The sequence below is a fragment of the Homarus americanus genome, unplaced genomic scaffold, assembly GCF_018991925.1.
Source record: "Homarus americanus isolate GMGI-L3 unplaced genomic scaffold, GMGI_Hamer_2.0 scaffold8425, whole genome shotgun sequence".
Taxonomy (NCBI): Eukaryota; Metazoa; Arthropoda; class Malacostraca; order Decapoda; family Nephropidae; genus Homarus; species Homarus americanus.
The window spans coordinates 579,483-603,787 of NW_024742712.1; the positions used below are offsets into that span (position 1 = coordinate 579,483).

A 24,305-nucleotide genomic window follows, 5' to 3' on the forward strand; every position below is an offset into this window, starting at 1 on the left:
AATCTGAAATGGTGATGGGGCATGATAATGGTGGAGGACTTGATACCACTAGTTGACGTAAGCAAAAACGTCTAGTCTGTTACCGTCCCCTGGTTCTTCCTTCTCGTATATGTTTGCAGAGTTGAATAGCTCCATCATGTGTGGTGTTACTTTGAAATCTCTGCAACAACCTTGGAACTGGAGGTGTGAGCGAACTCTAATAATTGCGTCCAACATTTCAGAACCGAGCCGATTTCGAGATTTGGTTTTGACGTTGGTTACCGTGGAAAATATTCTTTCAACAACAGCATTGCTCGTTGGTGTTGTGAGGCAAGCCATAGCATAGGTCCCTAATTCTTCAAAGGGCCGCTTATCTGTTGAATTCTTGTATTGCAACACCCCAGACCAGAGAGAATATAGCATCTCTGGGAATTTTGCCATAAAAAACTGACTCCTCCGCCCAAGACAAATGATGTATTTTTCTGTACTGCTGCTCAATGATATCTTCTTTTTCACTTCGAAGGTAAGGCAGTGGAAGGTCTTTGAATGGCACTCGATCAGCCTGGCACTCAAGCCTTTGAAGATCCCCGTCGATGCTTTCCACTTGTTTTAAGGCCTCGATTAAAAGACCAGCACATCGTTTTTTACTTCATCTACCTTGCCTACTGCTTCAGCAGAGTGATTCTGTTGGTTTATGAAGGTGTACAACTCTTGCATGAATTTGGCACCATAGTCGACCATGTTTAGTGGCAGTGGTTTTCCATTCCTGTCAAGGATTCTATCTTGCAAACTCACTTACCAGTTCTTCAGGATCAGCATCTGTTGTTTGAAAAAGAGATTTAACTCTTTCGAATTCTGTAATGATTGGTGACACAAAGTGAAAGTACAAAAAATTGACTGGATCCTCCAGCATACCCAGAAATTCTCTTTTTTTGTCGCGACAGGAAGGATGTGCCCTTGGAATTACAACAGCAAAGTGGGCTTTCAGTTCCTCCCAGTTTAAGAGGATATTGTAGATGACTTTTCATCGAACTAGTCATCGTGTACATTGTAATGACCACGGTCGAACATGTTAGTTAACGTAAAATCAGACGATTCATATTGCGCTCAATTGCCCACAAAACATGTAGCTATGCCTTCTTTGTTGAGTCTCCCATTTGAGGCATCCGTTTTCTCATCGCTTCAAGGCGCCTGAGTCCTCCGTTTTCTCATTTTCTCTGACTTCCTGAAACCAACCTCTCTATAAAGTAAATCTGAATGTGAGAGAGAACACCATTGTCTTAAGTCAACTTAGATATGTCTGATTACAGTTAAAGCATACGAGATCCCTTGTGAGTGATGTTGAAAGCTTTAACTGTCTTTATTGTTCGTAACACTTGTTAAGTAAGTGAGTGTCGAGTCTACCAGTACGAATGGCATCCGATGATATTGTCCCTGGGGATAGCCATGAATTTCTGTGTACACTCGTGTTGGTGATTTACGAAAAAAATGGCCCGGGCAATTTTTTTTCGTAAATCACCAACACGAGTGTACACAACTTCAAGCTCGCAAAGATATCATGGAAGACGATTATTAGGAAATACTTTTTGCGCAGAGGGTGGTTCACCTATGGAACAGTCTACTAGCCCAAGCTGTGGAAACGAGAACAGTAACAGGGTTCAAAATAGCCTTAGACAAGACCATCAAGAATAATATGGAGAGAACCTGCACAGCCCACTGGCCTCCCTCCCTCGACTTGGCCACCTCATGTTTAAATGGCCATTAGGTAAATAATGTAAATATTTGCATACGGTATGTATGTCACGCAAAATAAACATCACAATCTAATAAAACTTCAGAATAATACTGATGTATTTTCAGAATTAAGATTTTTTCCCTATCGTTCCTTTGATTTTATGGAAATGAATTAATTATATTCTTTTATCCTCTTCACCACTGATCGGCTCGTTAGCCGCTTCGGGGATCGGTCACGTCCTGTTGGCAAGAACTGGGCATGCACCGGCTCCTGAATGCACCTGAACCTGCTCCAGTGTTGGTCAAGTCTGTTTCATTTAAAACGTCTATTTATAAAATATCCAAATATACCTAAAATTTAGGCCATTTCAGGTTAAGTTAGGTTAGGTTAGTACTCTGATTGATAATTATATGACCATCAATATATACAATCCAATTTCAATTAAAAGAAAAACGTAGATATTCTTGGTTATAAAACACATTACATTAATAATACAATCACAGACTTTATCATCATATTTTGTTCAGTAAATAGAGGGTATTAAAAATAAACTACATTTAGTACTTTATCACTTATAATTATAGATCTTGATAAATATAATTCCTTGTTAAGATGTCATAACAAACAATAACAACATTTGTTATCATAGTATTTCCTAAAGTAAATGGAGGGAAAAAAATAATAATACATTTAATACTCTATCACTTACAATAGAACATGATAATTATAATACCTTGTTAAAATGTCATAACCGTGTACAGTACCTTATAGTGTTATAACAAGCGAAAAGAAAAAATACATTTATGATAATCATAAACATTGATAAAATTTACAGTTTCCAATATCAGAAGAATCAACGTTAAATATTATTACGTTTTTCCATTTTCATTTCTTCTATATTTACTTTTTTTTTGAGAAGGCGAGCCCACATTAGCCAAAAGTAGATGTTAATTTCAGAGAATATACTGTAGTGTAGATTATGAAGAATGAAATGCGAGGAAAGTTCTCAAAAGCTCTGAATAAAGCACAAGAGTGAGACAACAGGATAATTACGAGCACAAAGTTACATTGTTAGAGCTTGAATTTTTGTTTTATAAATGTGAGAGAATACGAGAAATGAGAAGGTGATGTTAGTTTTGTGAAAGGTAAGAATAACTATAAATGGCGAGGCTAAGGAGAACTTGAAGGGATTGCATTCGTGAAATATGTGAGGAAGATGGTCCCTAAAGCCTTGTTTGTGATTATTGAAAGAGATATGTAAAAAAAAAAAGAAGAAGAGCAACTTTAAAGCTTCAATATGAGGAACTTCGTTAGTGTGGAAGACCAGAGAAGTAATGTGTCAGGCGATTACATGGATGAAAGATTGAAACATTCGTACGTTCCGAAAAATGGAGATTAGTTTATATTTGTAAGACACAGCTAACACTATTATTAATCTACTCGAATACTCTACAACTATTAATCATTGATATATAAGGACACAGCTGCCCATTGGTCAAAATCATTAAAATTCGGACAGTATCGCTGGACAAAAAGGTGCTATATATTTTTTGTGATATTGTGCACCTTTATACATCGTATCCTACAACACCATTATATACACTGCTGTGAAGTATCAAGATAAAAAATAATAGCGGTGATTTGAATGACAAGGAACAGCTTATAAACTTACAAGTACTGTATACTCGAATGTCTAAAATTAGAATCTTAAACAGTTATTTACATATTGGAAGACATTATTTGCATTTTCAAAGGCATATTACACTGGAAGACTTGGTTACATAAGCACTATGTACATGTAAAATGCCTCTTGGTTATGGAAGGCAATGTAGTTGAAGATAATAGAAGATCTGCATATAGAATAATTATTGAAACACTTTGCCATCATTACAAACGTCGGAAATTGTAGCAAAGCCGTGGTACCTCTCACTCTGCATAAACCCGTGTTACTCCAAACATTTTTTATACGTAGACGAGAGATATAATCAAGACCTAAGGGTTAAATTAACCCGAAGCGGGAAAAATACTGTAGAAAGGAGCACATTATTAATTATAATACATAATTTTTCTTATCTTCAATTAGATTAGATACAAGTCCTTAGTTTGAATGGAAGGCTTGTCCTCCTGTAGACTTGTGCTCGGAGTGTCTTTGTGCTCGCTTGTGGGACTGTCTATGTGATTTTCTATATTATCTGTTACGCTAGAAAGTTGAGGATCTATAGATCTATCAGCCAGTACCTTTTTAAATATTTTCTTATTGTCTTTCTCTAATTGACTATCAAAATCTCCATATTTTCGCAGTTCGTTGTCATCCGGCTGTTTTCTTTCATTCGAATCACAGCATTCCCCAACATTTCGTTTTCTACGCTTGGGAAGCGTACTAGAACTCTCAATACAAAGTACGATCAGTCGGTTGTCACAAGTGATCTTCTGTTGATCGAGGAGCTTGAGGCTGTGTAGGGCTGAGGCCATCCCGAAGCCGCTGGACGAGGTACTGGACCATCCGTTGCAGTTGTGACTGAGCGACGTTTCCCCGTACCTATTGGCACCATGCCACACGTACTTGACTGGCCTGTGAGGACCATGGAGGAGCATGTAAGTCGACGCCACAAAGCGAGTTCAGGGTGATGAGCATGTAGGTTAAGTATAAATGACTTAATGGTATAATTATTGGAAGTTGGTGTTAAATGGTATTAGTTAAGGTTAAATAAAAAAAACCAGGTGCAAACAGCGGAGAGGATTGTAAATATTGGGAGTGAGTGTTAATATTAAAAGCTGGTGGTAATACTGTACTCTAAGTGGTTGTTAATACTATAAGTGGTAGCAGTAGAAGAAAATGTAGTAGATATTTAACCCAGAGAGAGAGAGAGAGAGAGAGAGTGTGTGTGTGTGTGTGTGTGTGTGTGCAGTGTTAGAACTCACCAAGAGCTGTCTCTCAACACGTCTCTACCATCGAAGGAGATGATCCTGGGCTGCTCAAGGAACTGACCGCCCTCGCCTGCCACAACATGTCTCCATGACCCCAATATAACATTACCCTGGGGAGAAGTATATTGGCGTTAGGTGGTGGAAGATGAAGTAAATTGGGCATGAAAGCGAAGGGGGTAAAATCCATTCCTTAACTTCCATTAGTAAATTAATTGGAGCTTTCATGTTTTTGTATAGGGAAAAGGTTTATCACACTAATATCATTTATACTGTGATGCAATTCATAGATGTGCATCACTTACTTGGAGGTTGATGATTGGCTGTTGTCTGTCAGTGAAGCGAACCAATGAGGCTACGTCATGTCTTGGTCCAGACAAGAGCGCCCTGTGAGCCGATAATACACATTGATATAAACACTATGAAGTATTTAGTAGTTATTCAAGGAACCAAATACCCGATATAATAATATTGCATTAATGGGAAAATTATCACCAGTGAGTAGACAAAAATCTTAACCTAACCAGACATCTGAGAATAATATCTTCATTAGTGTTAAAAAAACCCAGATAGGTGTGTTTAGTAAATTTAAATAATCCCAAACCATATTTTAACATATTTGTTTTGTTGTGTTTAAAACTTGAATTAAGCATCCTTTGTGTGTTAATGACTAAGACATTTAAACAAATATTTAAAACAAAATTCGCTTATGAGTGCTTGCTGCATACGCCTAAACAGTGGAAACAGAATATGGTCAATGAGCGAGCAGCCGTAAACCGTTAACCGGATCTGTGTAGTGTACCTGAAGGATCCTCGCAGACCGGCTGTACGGGCCTGTCTGTAGCAGGCGTAGTCGGCAGACGACACGCCTCGCACGTTGCCTGACCACGGCTCGTTCAGTGCCGCCAACCGTAACTGTCAACCAAATGCTTCAGTTATTAATTCAGAAACAACAAGGAAGTTAGAATGGAGAACTGCATTTATACTTAAGGATATTTCATATAGTTATTTTTCCACATGATCTTGTATATTATCTTAGAAAACAAAATGATGTCCATATTCTCTCTAAGTTTCATACGTCATTTTCCCCTAACTGTGAGGACACGTTTGACTAGAGATGTGAGAACATACAGTATCTGTGTCTGAAACCCCGATTGGCTATACTCGGACATGCATACATATATAATTAAAACCTATCTGCAAGGGTTACTGTTTGGCAGCCTTATGAGTAGGCTACGTGTTTGGATATCATGTACCCTTGTGCTTGGAAACCCTATATTCTTTTGTTTGGAAACCTGTATTTTGAGACTTCTGTTTGGATACCTCGTGTTCTTGTATCTGGAAGCACCGTTTTGTTTTGCCTTGACACCTTATATTCCTTCTTAATAGATTCGCCATTAAGGCAGAGCAATATTATTTACCCCTATACAAAGATATTTATACAAGTGAAAGATTAAGAGATAAAGAAATTAGTGAAAATGAAGATAATTAATTAACAAATATTCTTGGAGGTTTGATAAGACTTTATAGTATATAGAAAAAATGGAAGATGCAAAAAAGTTGTATCATAGAAGTAAAAAAATAATAATAATATATATATATATATATAAGTACACCTAACTTTTGACAAATTAAAAGACTCACCTCTTTCAGATTCCACACTTCGTTCTTTTTGGCCGGGAATAACAGAAAATGTAGTCAGATTTATGCACTAACTTAAATATTTTTTATTTATCACAGGCTCACCACTGCAGCAAAATAAGACACAAACTTTGAAATAGTAAAAATCTATGAACAATATAATATACAGTATGCAAACATGAAGTGTCCGGTAGTCTGTTCTATCTATCTACGAAGCGCATTTATCTATATCTCTTAATCGTAGACATTCACTGCTGCCTCCAAACAAGACAAGTATTTGGTAACAGTTTATTTCAAGAGTTTTTTTTATTACTAAATGGTGCGCTTTGTAGTCATACTGAACGAGAGTGTCACTGTTATATGTACAGTAAACAAGGATTATAACATTTTATTGTAAACAAGAAAACAATTTGCTATCTACCTCATTGTCTGTAGTTAAAGGCTCGCCCCACTGTGAATAGAAAAATTGGTTAATGCGTTATATTGATAGACTTTTCACCATCCCTAATGATCTGTCAGGCCTATGGGACCCTCTTTTACTTTTCATTGACTGTTATACTGAATATGTTAATGTGTTATACTGACTGGTATTGGTTCTTTAACTATGGGAATATATTCTGTGCCAGTGTATTATACTGCTTGAGTTAGGGCTATACTGACTGGGTTAATGTTTTATACTGTGTTAATATTTTATAGTGATATATTTAATGCGTTATACTGAGGTCTCCCACACCTACCCATGACCTGCCGGCGCTGTGGTCGGTGGCTAGTTCCTCGGGAAGGGTCTCCACGTTAGGGTTGATGGACGTGGATGTGGAGGGGCGTGGCGGTGTGGGCGTGAGCTGTGGGGCCAACATGTCTCCAAGCTGCACGGTGAGGAACAACAGGTAAATATACTAGAAGGCACCTAGGAAGAAGTCTTTATTATTATTCATTTTATTATTGCTACTAGTTCAGCAGACAGGTAGTAAATTACCCATAGTTCAACAATAAATTAATTACCAGTCACATAGTAAAGTAATTAACAGTTATGTGGTATGTTAAGTGTTACTTGATCTTTAAGTTAACTTCAAGATGAGTAGTAAGTTAACAAGTAGCTCTGTATAATGTACAGAAGAAGAGCAGCACTGACCGTGACCTCCCGCCACCCTCGTGTTGCTCGCAGGAAGAGAGAGTCATCGTCCAGGACATAAGCAAGTGTTCCCCTGTCGTGTCGTGACCACGCCTGGGAGGAGTAAGGGTCACTGAGTGCTTACCTATGGCAATGGCCAAGAATACACACCAAGAGAGACAGAAATTTAGAAGGAAAACAATAGAATCAAACTGCCGGACGGACGGAGATAAGAAACTCTTCTGGATTGGACTCTAGATTTAGTGTACAAAATCACTAACCACTGTTCTGACTCAGGAGATCTTCGACAGAAGTTTATGAACTTAAGATTAAAAAAGTTACTATCGTATTTTGTTTTATTATTAAAGAGCTTAAACTTTGTGTTACCTGTAACATTGCTGGTCTTGAAGTGAAGGTGAGTGGTGAGCTGGAACCTAAACCTAAGCCAAGGTTCGGTGCCTTGGGCAAGGTATCGAATATACTCTCGCGTGAGCTTGGTGGTCCTGGAAACATACTCCAAGTTTTATTTTGAACAAAATCACACTAAAACATAACCTCTCGTGATCCACTACAACACACATGCTAGAAATTCAGGGCAGTTCGTGTCTCCTTTGGATTCGTTTTACAACAAACTCCTACTCCGCCTTCTATTACTTATTACACTTTATACTACGGACATCCTTGAATCATTTCTGTATATAATTGATTCACTATATTGCACAATTCCTTGATTCCCAATTACTCCCATATTCAGTACTCACCAAAGCCGTATTTCCGTGGGGAGGCAAAGGCTGGCGATCCTGGGGTGCCGGGTGGTCCAGGGGGGCCCTGTGGGGGGAACTGATTGTTAAGACTAATAATTATACTGATGATGCTGAAAGTCTAACCCGTTGGCCTGTGTGGCTACAGTACACAGAAGACTAGACCTGTGGTGTACAAGGAGACAACCTAATCTTGACTGTCACAGTCTGCCCTCTCTGACATGGATGCACACCTAAACCTAACCTAACCCAACCCATCTTAACCCAACCCATCTTAACCCAACCTATCCTAACCTAACCTAAGCCAAACCTAACCCAACCCAACCCATCTTAACCCAACCTAACCTAATCTTGACTGCTCCAGTTTTCCCTCCCTGATACGGGTAACCAGCTCCCACAATCGCCGTGGTGATATCTCCGTCGGGGAAGATTTTAGGTTCTTGCCCGGACCACCAAGGAGCACAACCTTGGCACCCATGTATAATATGTGTGTAAATTTTTGTCTCCAATGGCTTGGTTGGAGAAGACAGAGAAACACACTCACAGACAGACACGGCATTTTATCATTACAGATAGATAGATGGCGCTTGTGTATCACCTAATCACTTTTTACAAACAGTATATCTCGGTCACACTTGTACACACCGCTGGACCTGGAGGACCGGGTACTGGGATGAACTGTGGGTCGTTGGTTACTTGTGCTGGAAGACCTGGGGGGCCTGGTGGTCCGTGGGGGCCTGCGGGTCCTGGGGGTCCCTCTGGTCCAGGAAGTCCAGGAGGACCGACAATTCCCTCGCCATCATCAGAGTCGTTGTCCAGTCCACCTCCCAGACCGAACCCGTTCTGGCCAGGGCGAGGACGACGCTGAGCCTGTCAAGATGGCGGGTTACGTGGAGCTGAGTGACTGACAGCAATTATACAGAAAGTAAAAATTATGAAGTAAATGGATAGGGAGTTATAGGGACTGGGAGGAGTGGTAAAGTAAATGGAACAGATTTTAGAATATGTGGGAGTGGCTGATGCACTTGAAGGGCGAGTTAGAAAGATCGTAGAGTAAGTGAGAAGGGCCATAGAGAAAATGGGAGGAGTCACAGAGTAAATGGGAGGAGTCACAGAGTAAGTGGGAGGAGTCATGGAATAAGCGCTTGGGGTGCTAGAAATAATACTACCCAGTCACTCTCTTTAACCCTCTCCTCTTCCTTTCGTTCTCCTGATGTAAGATGCAGAAATATTAGTTTTAAAGAGCGCTGGAGAATCATAGAAGTGTCGGAGACTTGACCAGGGCTGTACTGCATTGAGACAAGCGACGTGAATGAAACGAAAACTAGAATAGAAAATAAATAACTGAAAGCAGCTCCATCAATGTTACACCAGCAGGTACGTACTCACCATGATACCGAAGACGCCGCCGGGGGTATAGGTGGCTCCACGACCCATAGCGCTGATGCCTGGTCCAGAAGGGCCAGGTGGGCCAGGTGGACCTCTCTCACCCTTGTCTCCCTTGATGCCCATTACGTCGTACGCATAGGTGGTGTCCCGCGCTGCTGTGAAGAGTCCTGGTCAGGTGAGAGGTGGCGGAAGGGGAGGTTGGAGAGGGTGGAGGTGTGGTAGGGGAGGTTGGAGAGGGTGGAGGTGTGGTAGGGGAGGTTGGAGAGGGTGGAGGTGTGGTAGGGGAGGGTTGAGGGTGGAGGTGTGGTAGGGAGGTTGGAGTGGGTGGAGGTGTGGTAGGGGAGGTTGGAGAGGGTGGAGGTGTGGTAGGGGAGGTTGGAGAGGGTGGAGGTGTGGTGGGGAGGTTGGAGAGGGTGGAGGTGTGGTAGGGGAGGTTGGGGAGGGGTGGAGTGTGGTAGGGGAGGTTGGTGAGGGTGGAGGTGTGGTAGGGGAGGTTGGAGGGGTGGAGGGTGTGGTAGGGGAGGTTGGTGAGGTGGAGGTGTGGTAGGGAAGGTTGGTGAGGGTGGAGGTGTGGTAGGGGAGGTTGGAGAGGGTGGAGGTGTGGTAGGGGAGGTTGGAGAGGGTGGAGGTGTGGTAGGGGAGGTTGGTGAGGGTGGAGGTGTGGTAATGGTTTAAGAAGATGGGTACAGGAATAAAAAGACAATTGAGGGTGAGATTAAAGGTAAGAGAAAGGATGAGAAAGGAAGAGAGAAAGAGAAGACAAAAGAATGCACATTGTGAGAGGGAAGACTCGGGGACAAAGTCAAAATATTAATACCGTATATTTTCATCATAGTTAACGTGGGCTACTGCAGTTAACAGTCACTTCAGTAACATCAAAACCTAAAATAACTTACAATAGATCTGAACACAATAATTTTAATACACAATCCCTAAATAGATGCTTCTTGACGTCAACACTCACGATACCTGCACTTCAGTTTGTATTCCTTTGTTAGTCTAGTTGTCCTGATCAAAGCTTTATAGTTAATGGACAGATTCAAGAGCTCTTTGTATTGTATTAAATCCTTTATGCCTTAAGTCCCCCATCATCAGCGCCTCTCCTTGACTCACCAATCTGTTGCTTTGTATTAATTGCTAATGTTACTTATCTTAGGTCTTTTTAAATGTGAAACATCTTTAATATGTTACTATGTTAGTCTTTATTTCAGAGCTTTGATCCTGAGAGTGTGGTGAGCAAGAGGAGGGTATCACCTTGTCCAGGTTGGGGTCCTGAGGGCCCTGGTGGTCCTGGTGGTCCCTTGGGTCCTTTCAGGCCCGGCTCTCCATTCAGTCCAGGGTCTCCTTTCTGGCCCTGAGGTAAGAAATCATGGAAGAACATTTTTTTTAGTTATAAGTGTGTCTGTTTGTAACATTTTACCACAGTTTTGAAGACAGCTGAAATTTGATAGAAAGATTTGAATTAACCCAAGGTGACTTAGTCTTCAACTCGAGTGACAATATCTTAGGTTTATCTGACCTTGACTTCGATGATGGTGCCGTTAGCTATCAACACGGGTCCTGGGGATCCTGACTCGCCCTTTGGACCTCGCCCTCCAACTCGTCCTGTGGGTCCTGCCTCGCCTGGTTCACCCTGGGGGGAAGAAGTGTGATGTGTAAGGGAGTTCCATAGTATACAACACGTACTGTATACTATACCGGCATTGCAGTCGAGCACCTTCACTTCCCCATCTGTAAAGTCAGGTACAGTTCCCATCTACAGCTGAATGGAGTGGGATTGCCCTGGGATCGAACTAGTTTCCCTTGGCACAGGAGGTGAGTGATGTATCAACTCAGCTGCTGCATCCGTAAAGTAAGAGAAAGACAGGGATAGTAGAAAGAGAAAAGGAGAGTTGAAGAATAAAAAAAAGGAAGGGGAGAAAAGGAAGGAAGAAAGAGTAAGGGAGATTGATAATACTAAGGGAGAAAGGGAACCTTGAGAGATAAGGGAGAGTTATGGGACAATGAAAAAGAAGATATAGATGGAGGGGTAAAGAGGAACTTCAGGAGGAAGGAAGAACACAGGAAGGAAGGAGAAACATAGGAAGGAAGGACACTCACAAATGGCCTTATAAATACCCAAATACTCCTGAATAACATTGACCCGGAGACTCACCACAGGTCCTGGGCTGCCTGGGTAACCGATGGAGCCTCTGGGGCCCTGGCGACCTTCTTCTCCTTTTGGTCCGGCAGTTCCAGGAGCGCCAGGGATGCCATCCTGGCCCTTCGGCAACACCACTTCGATCCTTTTGGCTACTGACGGGGCATAACAAAGTTTTGCTATTAGAGTTTATTTATCCTATTAATGTCAAGTGATGTTTAATCTTTCATGTTGACACAGAGACAAATGGCTGTGAAGAAGTTGATAAAGGTGGATAAGATAAAGGCTACGAAAAAAGACTATGATGCTGAAATTAACATACGTCAATCACACACACACACACACACACACACACACACCTGCCTTCCGTGTTCATCATCTCTCCAAGACTTACTCTCTCTGAGGCTGGTCATGTGTGTAGGGTTAGTGTTAACGAAGCCCTGAATTGAAGTGAGCACCATCGTCCTTACTTCCTCCGGGGAGTAGAACTGATTCCCCTTATCACCCTGATCTCCCTTAAGGCCTGGAAGTCCATGTCCTTTAGGGCCAATGTCACCTATGGCAGTGAAGAAAAAAAAGTCACTTACACCAGCGACAACAGTGAGGAATTATCATGTAATAAATGTGTTTTGTGTTGAGTAGTTTGTACTATCCTTAAGCCCGAAAGACCACAAGACTATTCTACAATGAACATGATAGTGTAAGTAGTGTGGTATATCAGACATGGTGATGATATTTCTAATAACTACAAGACAAATTCAGACACAAGTTACTGAGGCTTATGGCTGAATAAAGAACAGTTTTTTTGAGGGCATAATACTGTTGTTGTTTACTGGTCCTGTAGTTACACTGTAAGTAGTGAATAAGACGCATTTATTCCTCTGAGATTCTGTCCAGCATTGACTGTATAATGGGAGTTGATGGAAGAACTGAACGTATCTAAGCAACACATTACCGTCATTAGCTCCTTGACGTGACTAAAGCCTTACCTTCAGCGCCTCTCTGTAATATGGACCAAAACGTTTCCAGAAATTGTAAACTGACATTATCGTGACCATAGACTGGGAGTGAGGGTAATGTAGACAGCACAGCGTTAATTAAAGGAAAGAGAAGAGTATTTTTAATATACTATGTCACTGTAAGTCAAGATTATCAACAAGTTCTTAACCCTTTGAGGACGATGGTTTAAACCTTTGAGGACGACGATTTAACCTTTTAAGGACGATTTAACCTTTTTTTGGACGATGATTTAACCTTTTAAGGACTATATACTAACACTGATGACGAATGGCTTAAACCCCATAAGGACGTTCTAACCCCTTAGTCCTCAAGCACTTAATCTCTCACCTTTCTGTCCCTTTTGGCCTGGTGGTGCTGGGAGGCCGTCCACGCCAGGATGTCCTCGTGTGCCCTTGTTCCCTAAGCGTCCACTTGGGCCTTGGAGTCCCTGATGGATGTTTAGTGAGGATGTTAGTTGAAGTGCTAGTGGAAGTAATGGTGGTGTTAGTTGAGTTACAGTGGAATTTGGTAGTTGATGTGTTAGTGGAGGAATTGTTTAATCTTTTTAATTTTATTTTAGCCAAATCTAAAGAAGAAACAATTAGGTGCACGCCCCCAGGCTCCCCTTAGGATATATGTAAAAGTTTAGGTCGCTTAAGTGTCATGGTTTTGAAGCTACGAAACACACACACACACACACACACACAGGCCCTATGACCCTCGTACGATACTCACCTCTTCTCCCTTCTGACCCTTGAGCCCTGGGTGTCCTCTGTCGCCCTTAGGGCCTGAATGTCCGCGGGGTCCCCTGGGCCCAGTTTCTCCTGTGGGTCCTGGGCTGCCCCTGGGCCCTGGGTTACTCGTCTCCACCAAAGGAACCCCCATCTCTGGATCCACGTCGTCCTCTACCTGTGGCTGAGGGAGGGGGAAGCCCGTCAGTACTCCAACGCCGGGGCACGTATAAATAAACCAACAGGTGTAGTTACCATGAAATTAAACCAAGAGGTAAGAAAACACGTGGGAACAGCATGTTGATAAACCAATGGGGTGAGGATGAGAAGGACATTATTTTTCCTCAGCTCAACGGAGTGTGATGATGGAGCCTCTACCTTGTCAATCACTCAACACAGGACGCAAATTGTCAAAGATTTTTATATTTTTCCTATAACTTAGAAGACTGTAGGAAAACATGCAAATTCCACAGTAAATAAACAACAATAATATCGGCGAAAATAGCGTTAAAAATATACTGCGAAAAATCGTTACTGTGTTCTCGTCAATGATGGGAAAAAATCTCAGGAAAAAAAGTACCTGGACATGCTGGTCTACTGTTTACATTTACGAAAATATATGTTCAAAAAGGAATCATAAATAGTACTCCAAATATAGTAATACTTCATGCAGCATATAATTAATCAGAAGTGGGACTGAAATAGACTCAAACAGTTACAATATTAAGCTGTCTATGTTCAATTGTTTCACCTACTAATGCCTTATGCCGCCCTCCTATACTATCATGCTGAGATAGGAAGGTGGCCACATGCCTATACTACAGTCAAGTGCTGCCTCGTCTCACACACACACATTCAGTAGCTAGATGGAGGTTTAACATCTAACGGACCCTCAATATAACGGACTTTCCTTTCCATATAGTCCGTTAAATAGAGGTTTAACTGTAATTCTAACCATATTAGGCATTGTTATTAAGTGTTACTGTTATTTCATCTTAATACTGAATGTTCTGTCCGTGGAGTGTGGTGCGTCACAAGTCAATGGCGGGAGAAATTTCACTTACTTGGTACCCGGAGTGTAACCGCCAACCAGGCTGCTCCGTCACGACCGCCCAGGGAGAGAGACAGTCAGCACCTCCTCACACACGTACACACACATGCACAGTCACAAACACACACACTAAAGCATATCATATTTTTCCTTAGACCAGAGTTCTAATCTGTATGGTTTTATTACTTATTTTGAATTCTAAAGACAATATTAAGAGCAATGAGCAATATTAAGACTTACAGTATAAGCTAAGAATCTTAATCGTCATCATATACAAAGTAAAAATTACATTTAACTTGAAATTAATAATAATTGCATCACATATCATATCGTTACCTTTCACTTGTAACTAATTAAGGTGGGTGTCGGTGTTACCTTAAATACAGGAATATAACTTACAATGTTTTTTTCTCCACCTGATATGATGTAGTGGTGGCAGTTTGTTATTATTACAAATACACAGCCTGTCCTGTACTGCCTCCGCCATTACTTTAGCTTAGAATACTGGAGAGCAAGAGTCATGGTTGGTATATTTTCACATCATACACACAAACACATAACACATACACACTCACCGTCTTAGTGTCATCAGCGCCCCAGGTCCAGCCCCGTGGTCCTGGAGGTCCTGGGGGCCCTGAAGGTCCCACAGGACCCACCATTCCGTCAGTCCCAGGATCGCCCTTTGGTCCTTGAATTCCCTCAGATCCAGGGCTGCCAAACTCACCTCTCTCACCCTTCTCTCCTCGACGGCCAGGCAGTCCTCGTTCACCCTGAGGCCCTGGTGTACCCTGTAAGATATTCTTCATAAATGGTGATAACACACACACACACACAACAATGACCACCATACACATAAATTGCAATACATTATCATACTGCAGTATAAATGAAAGGTGATAATAATAATAATAATAATAATAATAATAATAATAATAATAATAATAATAATAATAATAATAATAATTAATAATAATAATAATAACTCAAGTTGAACTCCTTAATATCACAGGTTCTCCCCCACGGTTACTCATCACCTCTATGAGCTTATATTATTTATAAAAGAAAAAACTATTTAATGATAATTTAAACCTGTTGATCCTTGTAGACCACAATCCCCCGTATAGGACCCTGCTGCTGTAGACTCTTTCCCCTGTAGATCCCTGACTCCTGTAGACGCCTTCCCCTGCCCCTGTACACCCTTCCTCTGTAGATCTCTGCCCTTCCCCCTGTAGAGCCGTGATATGTAAAACTTTCTCACTATAACATAACACCGTAGTACCCCGCTGCCTTCTGAACCATGGGGGGTCATGACTTACAGACAGGCCTGGTGGACTAGGTTCGGCGTCTCGTCCTGGTGGTCCTGGGGGGCCTTGGCGGATGTGGGTCCTCACCAACTTCACCAACGCCGTCATGTTGCAGCCGCACCGACCATTGGCACTCAGTTCGTCCGCCCACTCCTCCTGAAGGGGAAAGGGATGATAGAGGTATATTGAAGGATGTTGTTGTGTATTGAAGGATGTTGTTGTGTATTGAAGGATGTTGTTGTGTATTGAAGGATGTTGTTGTGTATTGAAGGATGTTGTTGTGTATTGAAGGATGTTGTTGTGTCAAGAAAGGAAAATTATTATTAATTCTGTGAGACAATGTTATCGTCACTTTGGGGAGGAAATTATCATCATTATTGTGATGAAAAGTAATTATTATCATTGTGTAAAGGGGGGGGGGGGATTGAGATAATGTTTATTTAATAAGAAGGAGAAGCTGTGGTAACTAAAAAGTCAATAAGTTTTTACCTATAAATACTAGATAGAAAAGGTGTTATTGTCGGCCCTGTGTGTGTGTGTGTGTGTGTGTGTGTGTGTGTGTGTGTCCCCAGGTAGACTTTCTCCTGTTTGTATTATGAAAGAGGAAGTGTTTTAAAAAATGAAAGACAGATTCCGCCCCACCTCATAACTAGTACAAATTTCTTTCTTTTTAAATAATCGTTAGTATTCATATAATCAAACACCTGGAAACACACAATTTATTCAGTGGTCTAAAGTCTGGTTACTATACTGGACGCACCAATATTGATGTTATGTCATACTGCACAAGCTCTTGACATCTCCTAAACATTTGGTAAAGTTTGGCATTGATTCATTACTTGCAAAATTTACTCCCATGAACTTAGTCCCTTAAGTTTGTTCTTATGACTCCCGTTTAGTTTAGTTCTGGTTAATGTTCTCTCTATGATTTTATCAATGCCAGTGTTCGCTAGATCACCGAGGACCATCGACTTTATTCATTGATGATCTTTCAGTGACAAACAAACTATCGTATAATTACTCCTAATGCAAATGGTTCAACCCCAGTCCCACCTGATGAGATATGCCACCACAACCACTACCACCACGAGCCTCCACAGTACATGTACTCAGTAACACCACCATGACACCACCATAAGCACCACCACCACCCCACCAACTGCTTACGAGGTCACCATGAAGGGCCCACGACTTTTCTGTTAAAAATATCATTTGTAGAACCTCTGTCGGCTAAAACTCATTTATCCCTCAGAGGGTTTTTCTTAAGTCATACAAATTTCATCTGTATAAAATATCTCGCTCCGGGTATTTTCACTCCGAGGCAAGGGGACGCTTCTGTCAACACTGACGCAGGTAAGTCCTCTTATTTTCGAACTATTTGTGATAACTTTGTCTACTATTTGTGATAACTTTGTCTACTATTTGTGATAACTTTGTCTACTATTTGTGATAACTTTGTCTACTATTTGTGATAACTTTGTCTACTATTTGTGATAACTTTGTCTACTATTTGTGATAACTTTGTCTACTATTTGTGATAACTTTGTTTAATATTAATTGTGATAACTTTATGGACTGTAGTATTATTTAATTCATAGTAAATCTGCGACTTACCTGAGGCACAAACAAGCCAGAGGTCTGAAAAACAAAAGAATGTTATAATAATCACCTGACTGAACATCTCGTAACATGTCTTAATAACAAAGTAACAAAAAAAAAACATTAAATTCCTATAACAAACTTTAATACTTTTTGGCTACTTGAAAACAAAATATTCTAAGTTAATTTCTCGTCTCCTTTGATATAACACAGTGTTCATTAATATAAAGACGAGTTTCGTTTCTGGTGGAATGTGGAGAAAGCGAGGTAGGAGAAGGCAACACCAGCAGCAGCATCGCCCTTTACCAAAATTCTGGCCCCCAGCGATGGGCAGATGGCTAGCTTCTCACCGAGTCTTGGCGCCTTATACTGGCAGTCAATACTCACAATGTCAGTCAATATATACGGTCTTCGTCAATATGGAATTTATGGTCTAATGGCTAACATACCTCTACGGAAGAAACTATGATTGAATAGTAGCCATAATTTTTGCATCATTTATCTTTAGATGAGTAAATAATGATGTACAAAGATTTGACAGTTAATTTTTACATTCTCAGATCATCAACAGTGTTCATTTCCTTTAGTTGACACAGGCGGTATTTCCTGACATGGATGACGTTGGCTGGAGAAAAAAGTTGATGAGCGCATTCCATGACCTGTACACCACTTATTGAGGATCTTTGGATAGTAGGTGTACTGTATACGTTAGTGGTGCTGTGCTTCTGCTGTTACCTTAATAGTGGGTGTACTGTATACGTTAGTGGTGCTGTGCTTCTGCTGTTACCTTAATAGTGGGTGTACTGTATACGTTAGTGGTGCTGTGCTTCTGCTGTTACCTTAATAGTGGGTGTACTGTATACGTTAGTGGTGCTGTGCTTCTGCTGTTGCCTTAATAGTGGGTGTACTGTATACGTTAGTGGTGCTGTGCTTCTGATGTCTATTTGGGCTCGACAGAGAGACTCAACTTCAGTATCTATGGGCGTTGCGGTGATTTATATCTTTATGAGTGAGCCTTCAGCCGTAAATGAATCTTCTTTGCGTTGAATTTTGGTGATGTTTGTACTCGGATAAGTGGATTTTAATATTAGGATGTGAACCAAAACAAGATGGCTTTAGTGAGAAACAACAGGAAGTTATTTGACAGTTTGGTTATATTTCTACAAACTCATCTAACGTATCACTGACAGGTATACAGACACATACAGATTAAGTTAATGGCACTGTAGAAAGTATTAGTATGATCCATATGTAGAATAATACGTAACCTAACCTAAACCTATTCCCTGGTAGACAAAGGTATTCATTTATCACATAGCAACTTCCTTTAGAGTTTAACCTTACATTAAGTCACTTACGTTGTTGGAAAAGACCGAGATTCAGTCTTAAATAAATCAAGGTAAAGAACTAGAGTTAAAAATGACTGACAGGTTGCCTAGTAAATGTTTTTCTTCAAATAAAGGGATTTTGGTGTCTAGGAACGGAAAAGAGAGAACGGCTGACTTTTGCGGGAGATCGTTGGGGGTAGATGGGGGTGTATGAGAGTGTTGGTGAAGATTGAGGGAGAATGTTTTGGTCGGTTGAGATGTGTCGGGGAGTTTTGGGTACGGTCGAAGATGTGCTGGAGAATGCTGTAAAGTTCGCTGAGATGTGTTGGGGAGTGATATGGAAGGCCGGGATGTGTTGGGGAGTGATATGGAAGGCCGTGATGTGTGGGAGAATATTTACGTCAGTTGAGATGTGTTGGGGGAAGTATTCGGGACGTTTGGTATGTAGTGGCAAGTAACACCGGGTTGACTGCAGCTGTCTATGGCCAAGTATTGGAAATATTGACTTTATATCACCCAGTTGCAAATGTATACCGGTAATTTTTTCCCACCATTGCTAGGATTAAAACACTTGTATTTTTTTTCTTTTTAAGGCAGTTTTATGATCAAGCGGAGATACTTTGAGATGGTATAATAAAGATGCAAAGCTTATTATCGGGGAGAGTACTAGAAGTAATCAGTTGCCAGTGTTCACCATCTTCACGCGACTAAAATTCTAGGCCACTGATCTGCTGACGTTCGGTGTTTTCTTGGCTTCAACTTAACCTTATCGCTAACTTTTTCCCCCGAGAAGTTAGTGCAGTATACTGTAGTCTAAGCTCTAATCCGAAGTCAGTGATTAGTTCGAGAGAGGAGTGAGAGAAAGACACAAAAGTCTATTATATAAAAATAGAATCATAGTTTAACCTGTCAATCCCTCTGTCAACCTTTGTTAATCCTTCTGTCAAGCCTCCTGTCAGCTTGTGTCTACCTGTCAACCTCTGCCAAATCCCCTTTGAACACCTCTGTCACCACCCTGTCAGCCCCTCTATCAACCTGTCAATTCCTGTCAAACTCCTGTCACCATCTATCAACCCTCTGTCAACCTCTATCTCAACCCTTCTGTCAACGTCTGTCAACCCCATCAACTATAACATCATTATAATCATAAACTTACCTCACTGTCAACACGCTGTCCTTCAGGTACATCCTTATCATACGGTCCTGATGAAAAATCGTATCATTAGTAAACAAACTTTTCACTGGACATTAAATATGAGAAAAAACAAACAACATTCATATACTAATTGCAATAATGTATGGTATGTATGACAATGTATTCATTCTAATGATATTAAACCCATGATACACCAGGGGTTCTAGAATACTCACTCCAGGGGTTCTCTTGCTGATCATAAAAGGGCTCTAGGTGGTCTGGCTTTAGGTTTCCGCCATCGAGCTGTGTAAAGAAAACGTAAATTTTCATTATTATTTTGATTATCTTTATCTAGAAGTTATTCAGAGAGTTTCACACGATTAGTAATGATTATAGAGATTAAATAATCATGAAATTATAATACAATACAATACAAGAAAAGAACGGATTATGGGACTAATTTAATGTATAACTGAGAAAATTATATTCCTGAAACGGTTGTATTAGAAAAAAAAATAGTAAAATCAGTTGTTATATTAATGTGTTTATCAATCTATTATATTATTATTATTTACAAGATAGCCGTCCTCACCTCCGTCATATAAGCAGAATGAGTCTAAACTGCCTCTTACCTAAAGGTCATTATCCCTTCACCCAATGACATCTCTTATTTTGTCATCGTCTTCATGTCACCATTAAAGACTCGTCGTCGTGTCTTAAGTTATTCACACAAGTTAACCAAAGTAATGAAAATGTAGTCATTAACTTTATATTTTTTTTTACCCATCGAGCTTATAAAGGGACCATCTATGTAATGAGTCTTAAGGTGAATATATTATTGTAACAAATTATTTTTTTATTGGGTTACGTGGAAGGACAGGTGTGTAGTGTTATGTGGAAGGACAGGTGTGTAGTGTTATGTGGCAGGTCAGGTGTGTCGTGTGTAGGAAAAGGCTTTTGTATAAAATTTCATAATAAAATAATACTCGATTCCATCTCTATAAATAATTTCTATGTATTTGTCATTTTTTAACATATTTTATAAATTGACGTCGAAATTTTTGCTACAATAGAGAGAATCAGTAGCCAATGGCGACGTGTGGGAACTATTTAAACGGAATGATAACAATACTATAATGTATCTTCAGCAAATCATGTTAAATCGTACTTAATAGAAAACAATATAAAAAAAATCAAAGATATATCAACGTGAGCGAAGCAAAGAGAGAGAGAGAGAGAGAGAGAGAGAGAGAGAGAGAGTTGTGAGTTGACAGGCGTAGACAGATAAAAGTGATATTAATTTCATCATCTCTCTAGTCTGTGTTGCCTTGACCGGCCTCTTGTCATACAGTAGGCCTCTTACACAACCTTCCTTCCTTCCTTGTCACCTTTTTTCCTTCCTTGTCACCTTCCTTCCTTCCTTGTCACTCAACGAAAAAAAAAGACATATGACACAAGTAGCGGGAAAAAAAATGTGAACTTAGATTTGTAACTAATGATAAAGAATGAAATTGTAGTGATGTGGTGGTGGTGGTAGTTGTTGTTGTGATGATGGTAGTTATTGTTGTGATGGTGGTAGTTATTGTTGTGATGGTGGTAGTTATTGTTGTTGTGATGATGGTAGTTATTGTCGTAATTGGTGGTAGTTATAGTTGTGATGGCTGCAGTTGTTATTCATACATTGTGATACATTTTATGGCTCTGAAAATATAACAAATTACATCGGTTGTTGCTGTACTAACCTAACCTAACCAACACTCATATATTTAAGATAGTCATAAGTGTTGCAAGTACTTCCCTAATATGAGCCTTTTAGTGAGTTTAATCATAATCAGATACAATGACCTAAACTTTATACCCTTATATAATGTTTCTATCAGGCCAAGATGTCCAAGGGTGGGGGTAAGGGTGTGGGGTAAGGGGGTGGGGGTGAAGGGGTGTGAGGGTGAGGGTGAGGGTGGGGGTGTAGGTGGGGTGGGGTGAGGGTGGTGGGGGGGTAGGGGTGGGGGTAGGGGTGAGGGGTAGGTGGGGGGGCATCGAGGGAAAAGAAGGGTGTGTTTAGGTAGGAGTAAATTCCTTGTGGACGTAACACAGGAAATAAGGTGGAGATGTCTCTGATATTTTGATGGTGTTGACGACTATGGTGGAGCTGGTCAGGGTGTGAGGGTGTGGGGGAGGGGTGTGGGGGTGTGGGGGAGGGCTGTGGAGGGGTGTGGGTGAAGGGAGGGTTGTAGTGGATAGTGTGTGAGTGTGTGGTGAAGAGGATCCTAGGTTAGTGATCTTTGGTTTTGATTCTTCTCACTGACCGTCCATCATTGCCTTCTCCCTAACATTCCTCACCACCGATATTCTCCCTTTACTACCCATTGCTACATTCTCCCTTCCCTCCTCCCTTCCTTTCCAGTCTTTCTTCCCGTCTTCTCTTCCATTTTTTTCCTTCTCCATCTCTCCCCTCCCTTCCCATTCTTCATTTTCTTCTCCTCCTAATCCCTTCCACCATTTCATTTCCTCCTACTTCCCTCCTCCCCCTTCCTTCTCCTTCTCTCCCCTCCTCCCCTGGACTCTCTCTTCTCCCCCATAGTGACGTTATCACTGTTGGTTCATCCCAGCCTAACTTATGACGTCATTTCCCCTCGTCCTGTTCTCTGATTGGCTAAAGGGGAGTGACGTTTTCCGCACTTGTTTTCCCTCGAGCTCGACTCACAGTGTTACTTATCAACCTCGTGAGCATAAAAAATAATAACCATTTGCATTTATCTCAACACTATACCTAACCTAACCTGACCTAACCCTGACATATAATCAGTGAAATACAGTTTAGTTTATGCAAATAACTTCAGGGTAGACAACAGGTGTAATGGCTTATCAAATACCAAATACCTTAAGATTTCTTTTTTTTTTCACGTGAGGTGCTGGCAGCTTGTGTCAAGGCTGGGCGAATATTTTCACTTTCCGTAAAAACTTGTTTCCTCGACCAAGATCCGATAATATTGACACCAGATGCAATTTTGGCCGCCACAGTAACATGAATATTTACTTTAGCTACATATCAAGATCCAGGGAAGAGTTTGAATTTAGGATAGGCTGAAGCAAACTGTAGTAAAACCTCTATGGAGGGGAAGTCCGTTATATCGAGATGTCCGTTAGATGTGACCCCCCCTCCCTTCTAACGGATTGTATGGAGATAGAAGTCCGTTATATCGAGATAGCCGTTAGATGTGACACCTCCGTCTAACGGATTGTATAGAGATAAAAGTCCGTTTTATTGAGAGTCCGTTAGATATGAAACCCCCATCTAACGGATTACATGGAGTTAAAAAATCCGTTATATGGAGGATTCACTGTACTTTGTAGATTTTTTTGCGGACTTGGAAGGCTGAGAAGCAATGAACTGAAGCCTAAACTATTTTGATATTTCAGCGATTCTATGACTCAGAGACTAATGACTTCCTGTAGTTAAGACACTCGTCTCAGTTGTTTGATGCACCTTCTCTCTCACCACATCATCTCGTCACCACATCATCACGTCATCACATCACGTCATCACATCACATCATCACATGGTAGCTGACTCATGATTGCTTCCGTTCATCTATCCGTTATTGAGTAATTCTTTTTATTTATTCAGATTTTATCATTAGTGTAAAAAAATATAATACTCGTGCGAATACTAAACTTTTTATCACACTAATAATTACAATATGGCTGTATATATATTTTTACTATTGAGGACGCAAAGCAGGTAGGGGAACTATAGTACTGTGGGGCAGGTAGGGACACTAATTAGGGACATAGGACAGGTAAGAGCATCCGTGAGGGCCAAAACATATCGCCCATTCGTGGATGTATCGTGTGTTTGACTTCTCGGCAACACGTAAAATCTAATTAAAATAAACCTTAGTATCGTTATTATTATCGATATTATAGAAAGTATATTCCAAGTTATGTTACAGGTGTCATGTGGTCGTCAGGAGACAGGTAGGTGGAGGTGTAGGAGCTATTAACACGGTAACAGTCTTGGGCGCTTCAATTACCTGTCTTCCGCCCTGCCCCAGCCAACACGACCCCCCCTCTCTCCCCCTCCCCCATCCTCCCCCCCCCACCCTGCCCAACCTCTCCCCCTACCCGCCCCGCGTCTATTGAGTGCCACCCCGGCTACCACTATCTTGCTATCGACAGGTGCCAAACGGTGACGCAACCCAAACATGGCACTCACTGGCCCTCTTAGCAGACGTGTAGAGGACAGGAGAGTTGAGAAGTGTGTTGGAGGAGGAGGAAGGAAGGAGAGAAAAAAAAAACATTCTCTATTTTCAAGTTGATTTTAAGAGAACAAAAGAGCATCACAAGAGATACATAACAGACTTACAGTACGGTGTTAAATATGATCTAATATTCTTCCTAAAAATACAGATGAAAATAACAGAGAATTCATTAAAACTCCCAAAAGTAGAAAAAGAAAACGAGTACATTGATATTT

The 24,305-nt window shown here is 40.9% G+C and overlaps 1 protein-coding gene across 5 annotated transcripts in view; it reads right to left on the reverse strand.

Annotated features, from left to right (window-relative positions):
- Window positions 1–2,302: 2,302 nt before the first annotated feature.
- LOC121876991 (collagen alpha-1(XVIII) chain-like) overlaps window positions 2,303–24,305 on the reverse strand; it is a 31,290-nt gene continuing 9,287 nt past the window's right edge. Inside the window, exons 2-25 of one of the 5 annotated variants that reach the window (XM_042382575.1) lie at window positions 20,065–20,131; window positions 19,850–19,896; window positions 17,381–17,404; window positions 15,779–15,922; window positions 15,038–15,250; window positions 14,476–14,505; window positions 13,416–13,595; window positions 13,029–13,128; window positions 12,076–12,237; window positions 11,697–11,836; window positions 11,061–11,174; window positions 10,796–10,895; window positions 9,542–9,693; window positions 8,798–9,022; window positions 8,153–8,219; window positions 7,779–7,894; window positions 7,413–7,505; window positions 7,018–7,146; window positions 6,702–6,731; window positions 6,284–6,307; window positions 5,442–5,554; window positions 4,945–5,026; window positions 4,637–4,752; window positions 2,303–4,286 (exon numbers count right to left, since the gene is read on the reverse strand). In XM_042382575.1, the coding sequence (XP_042238509.1) occupies window positions 3,794–4,286; window positions 4,637–4,752; window positions 4,945–5,026; window positions 5,442–5,554; window positions 6,284–6,307; window positions 6,702–6,731; window positions 7,018–7,146; window positions 7,413–7,505; window positions 7,779–7,894; window positions 8,153–8,219; window positions 8,798–9,022; window positions 9,542–9,693; window positions 10,796–10,895; window positions 11,061–11,174; window positions 11,697–11,836; window positions 12,076–12,237; window positions 13,029–13,128; window positions 13,416–13,595; window positions 14,476–14,505; window positions 15,038–15,250; window positions 15,779–15,922; window positions 17,381–17,404; window positions 19,850–19,896; window positions 20,065–20,131 (2,961 nt within the window). In that variant the 3' untranslated portion in view covers window positions 2,303–3,793. Of the gene's footprint in view, window positions 4,287–4,636; window positions 4,753–4,944; window positions 5,027–5,441; window positions 5,555–6,283; window positions 6,308–6,701; window positions 6,732–7,017; window positions 7,147–7,412; window positions 7,506–7,778; window positions 7,895–8,152; window positions 8,220–8,797; window positions 9,023–9,541; window positions 9,709–10,795; window positions 10,896–11,060; window positions 11,175–11,696; window positions 11,837–12,075; window positions 12,238–13,028; window positions 13,129–13,415; window positions 13,596–14,475; window positions 14,506–15,037; window positions 15,251–15,778; window positions 15,923–17,380; window positions 17,405–19,849; window positions 19,897–20,064; window positions 20,132–24,305 lie in introns of all 5 variants that reach the window. The other 4 variants (XM_042382574.1, XM_042382573.1, XM_042382576.1 and 1 more) reach the window with 4 other exon arrangements.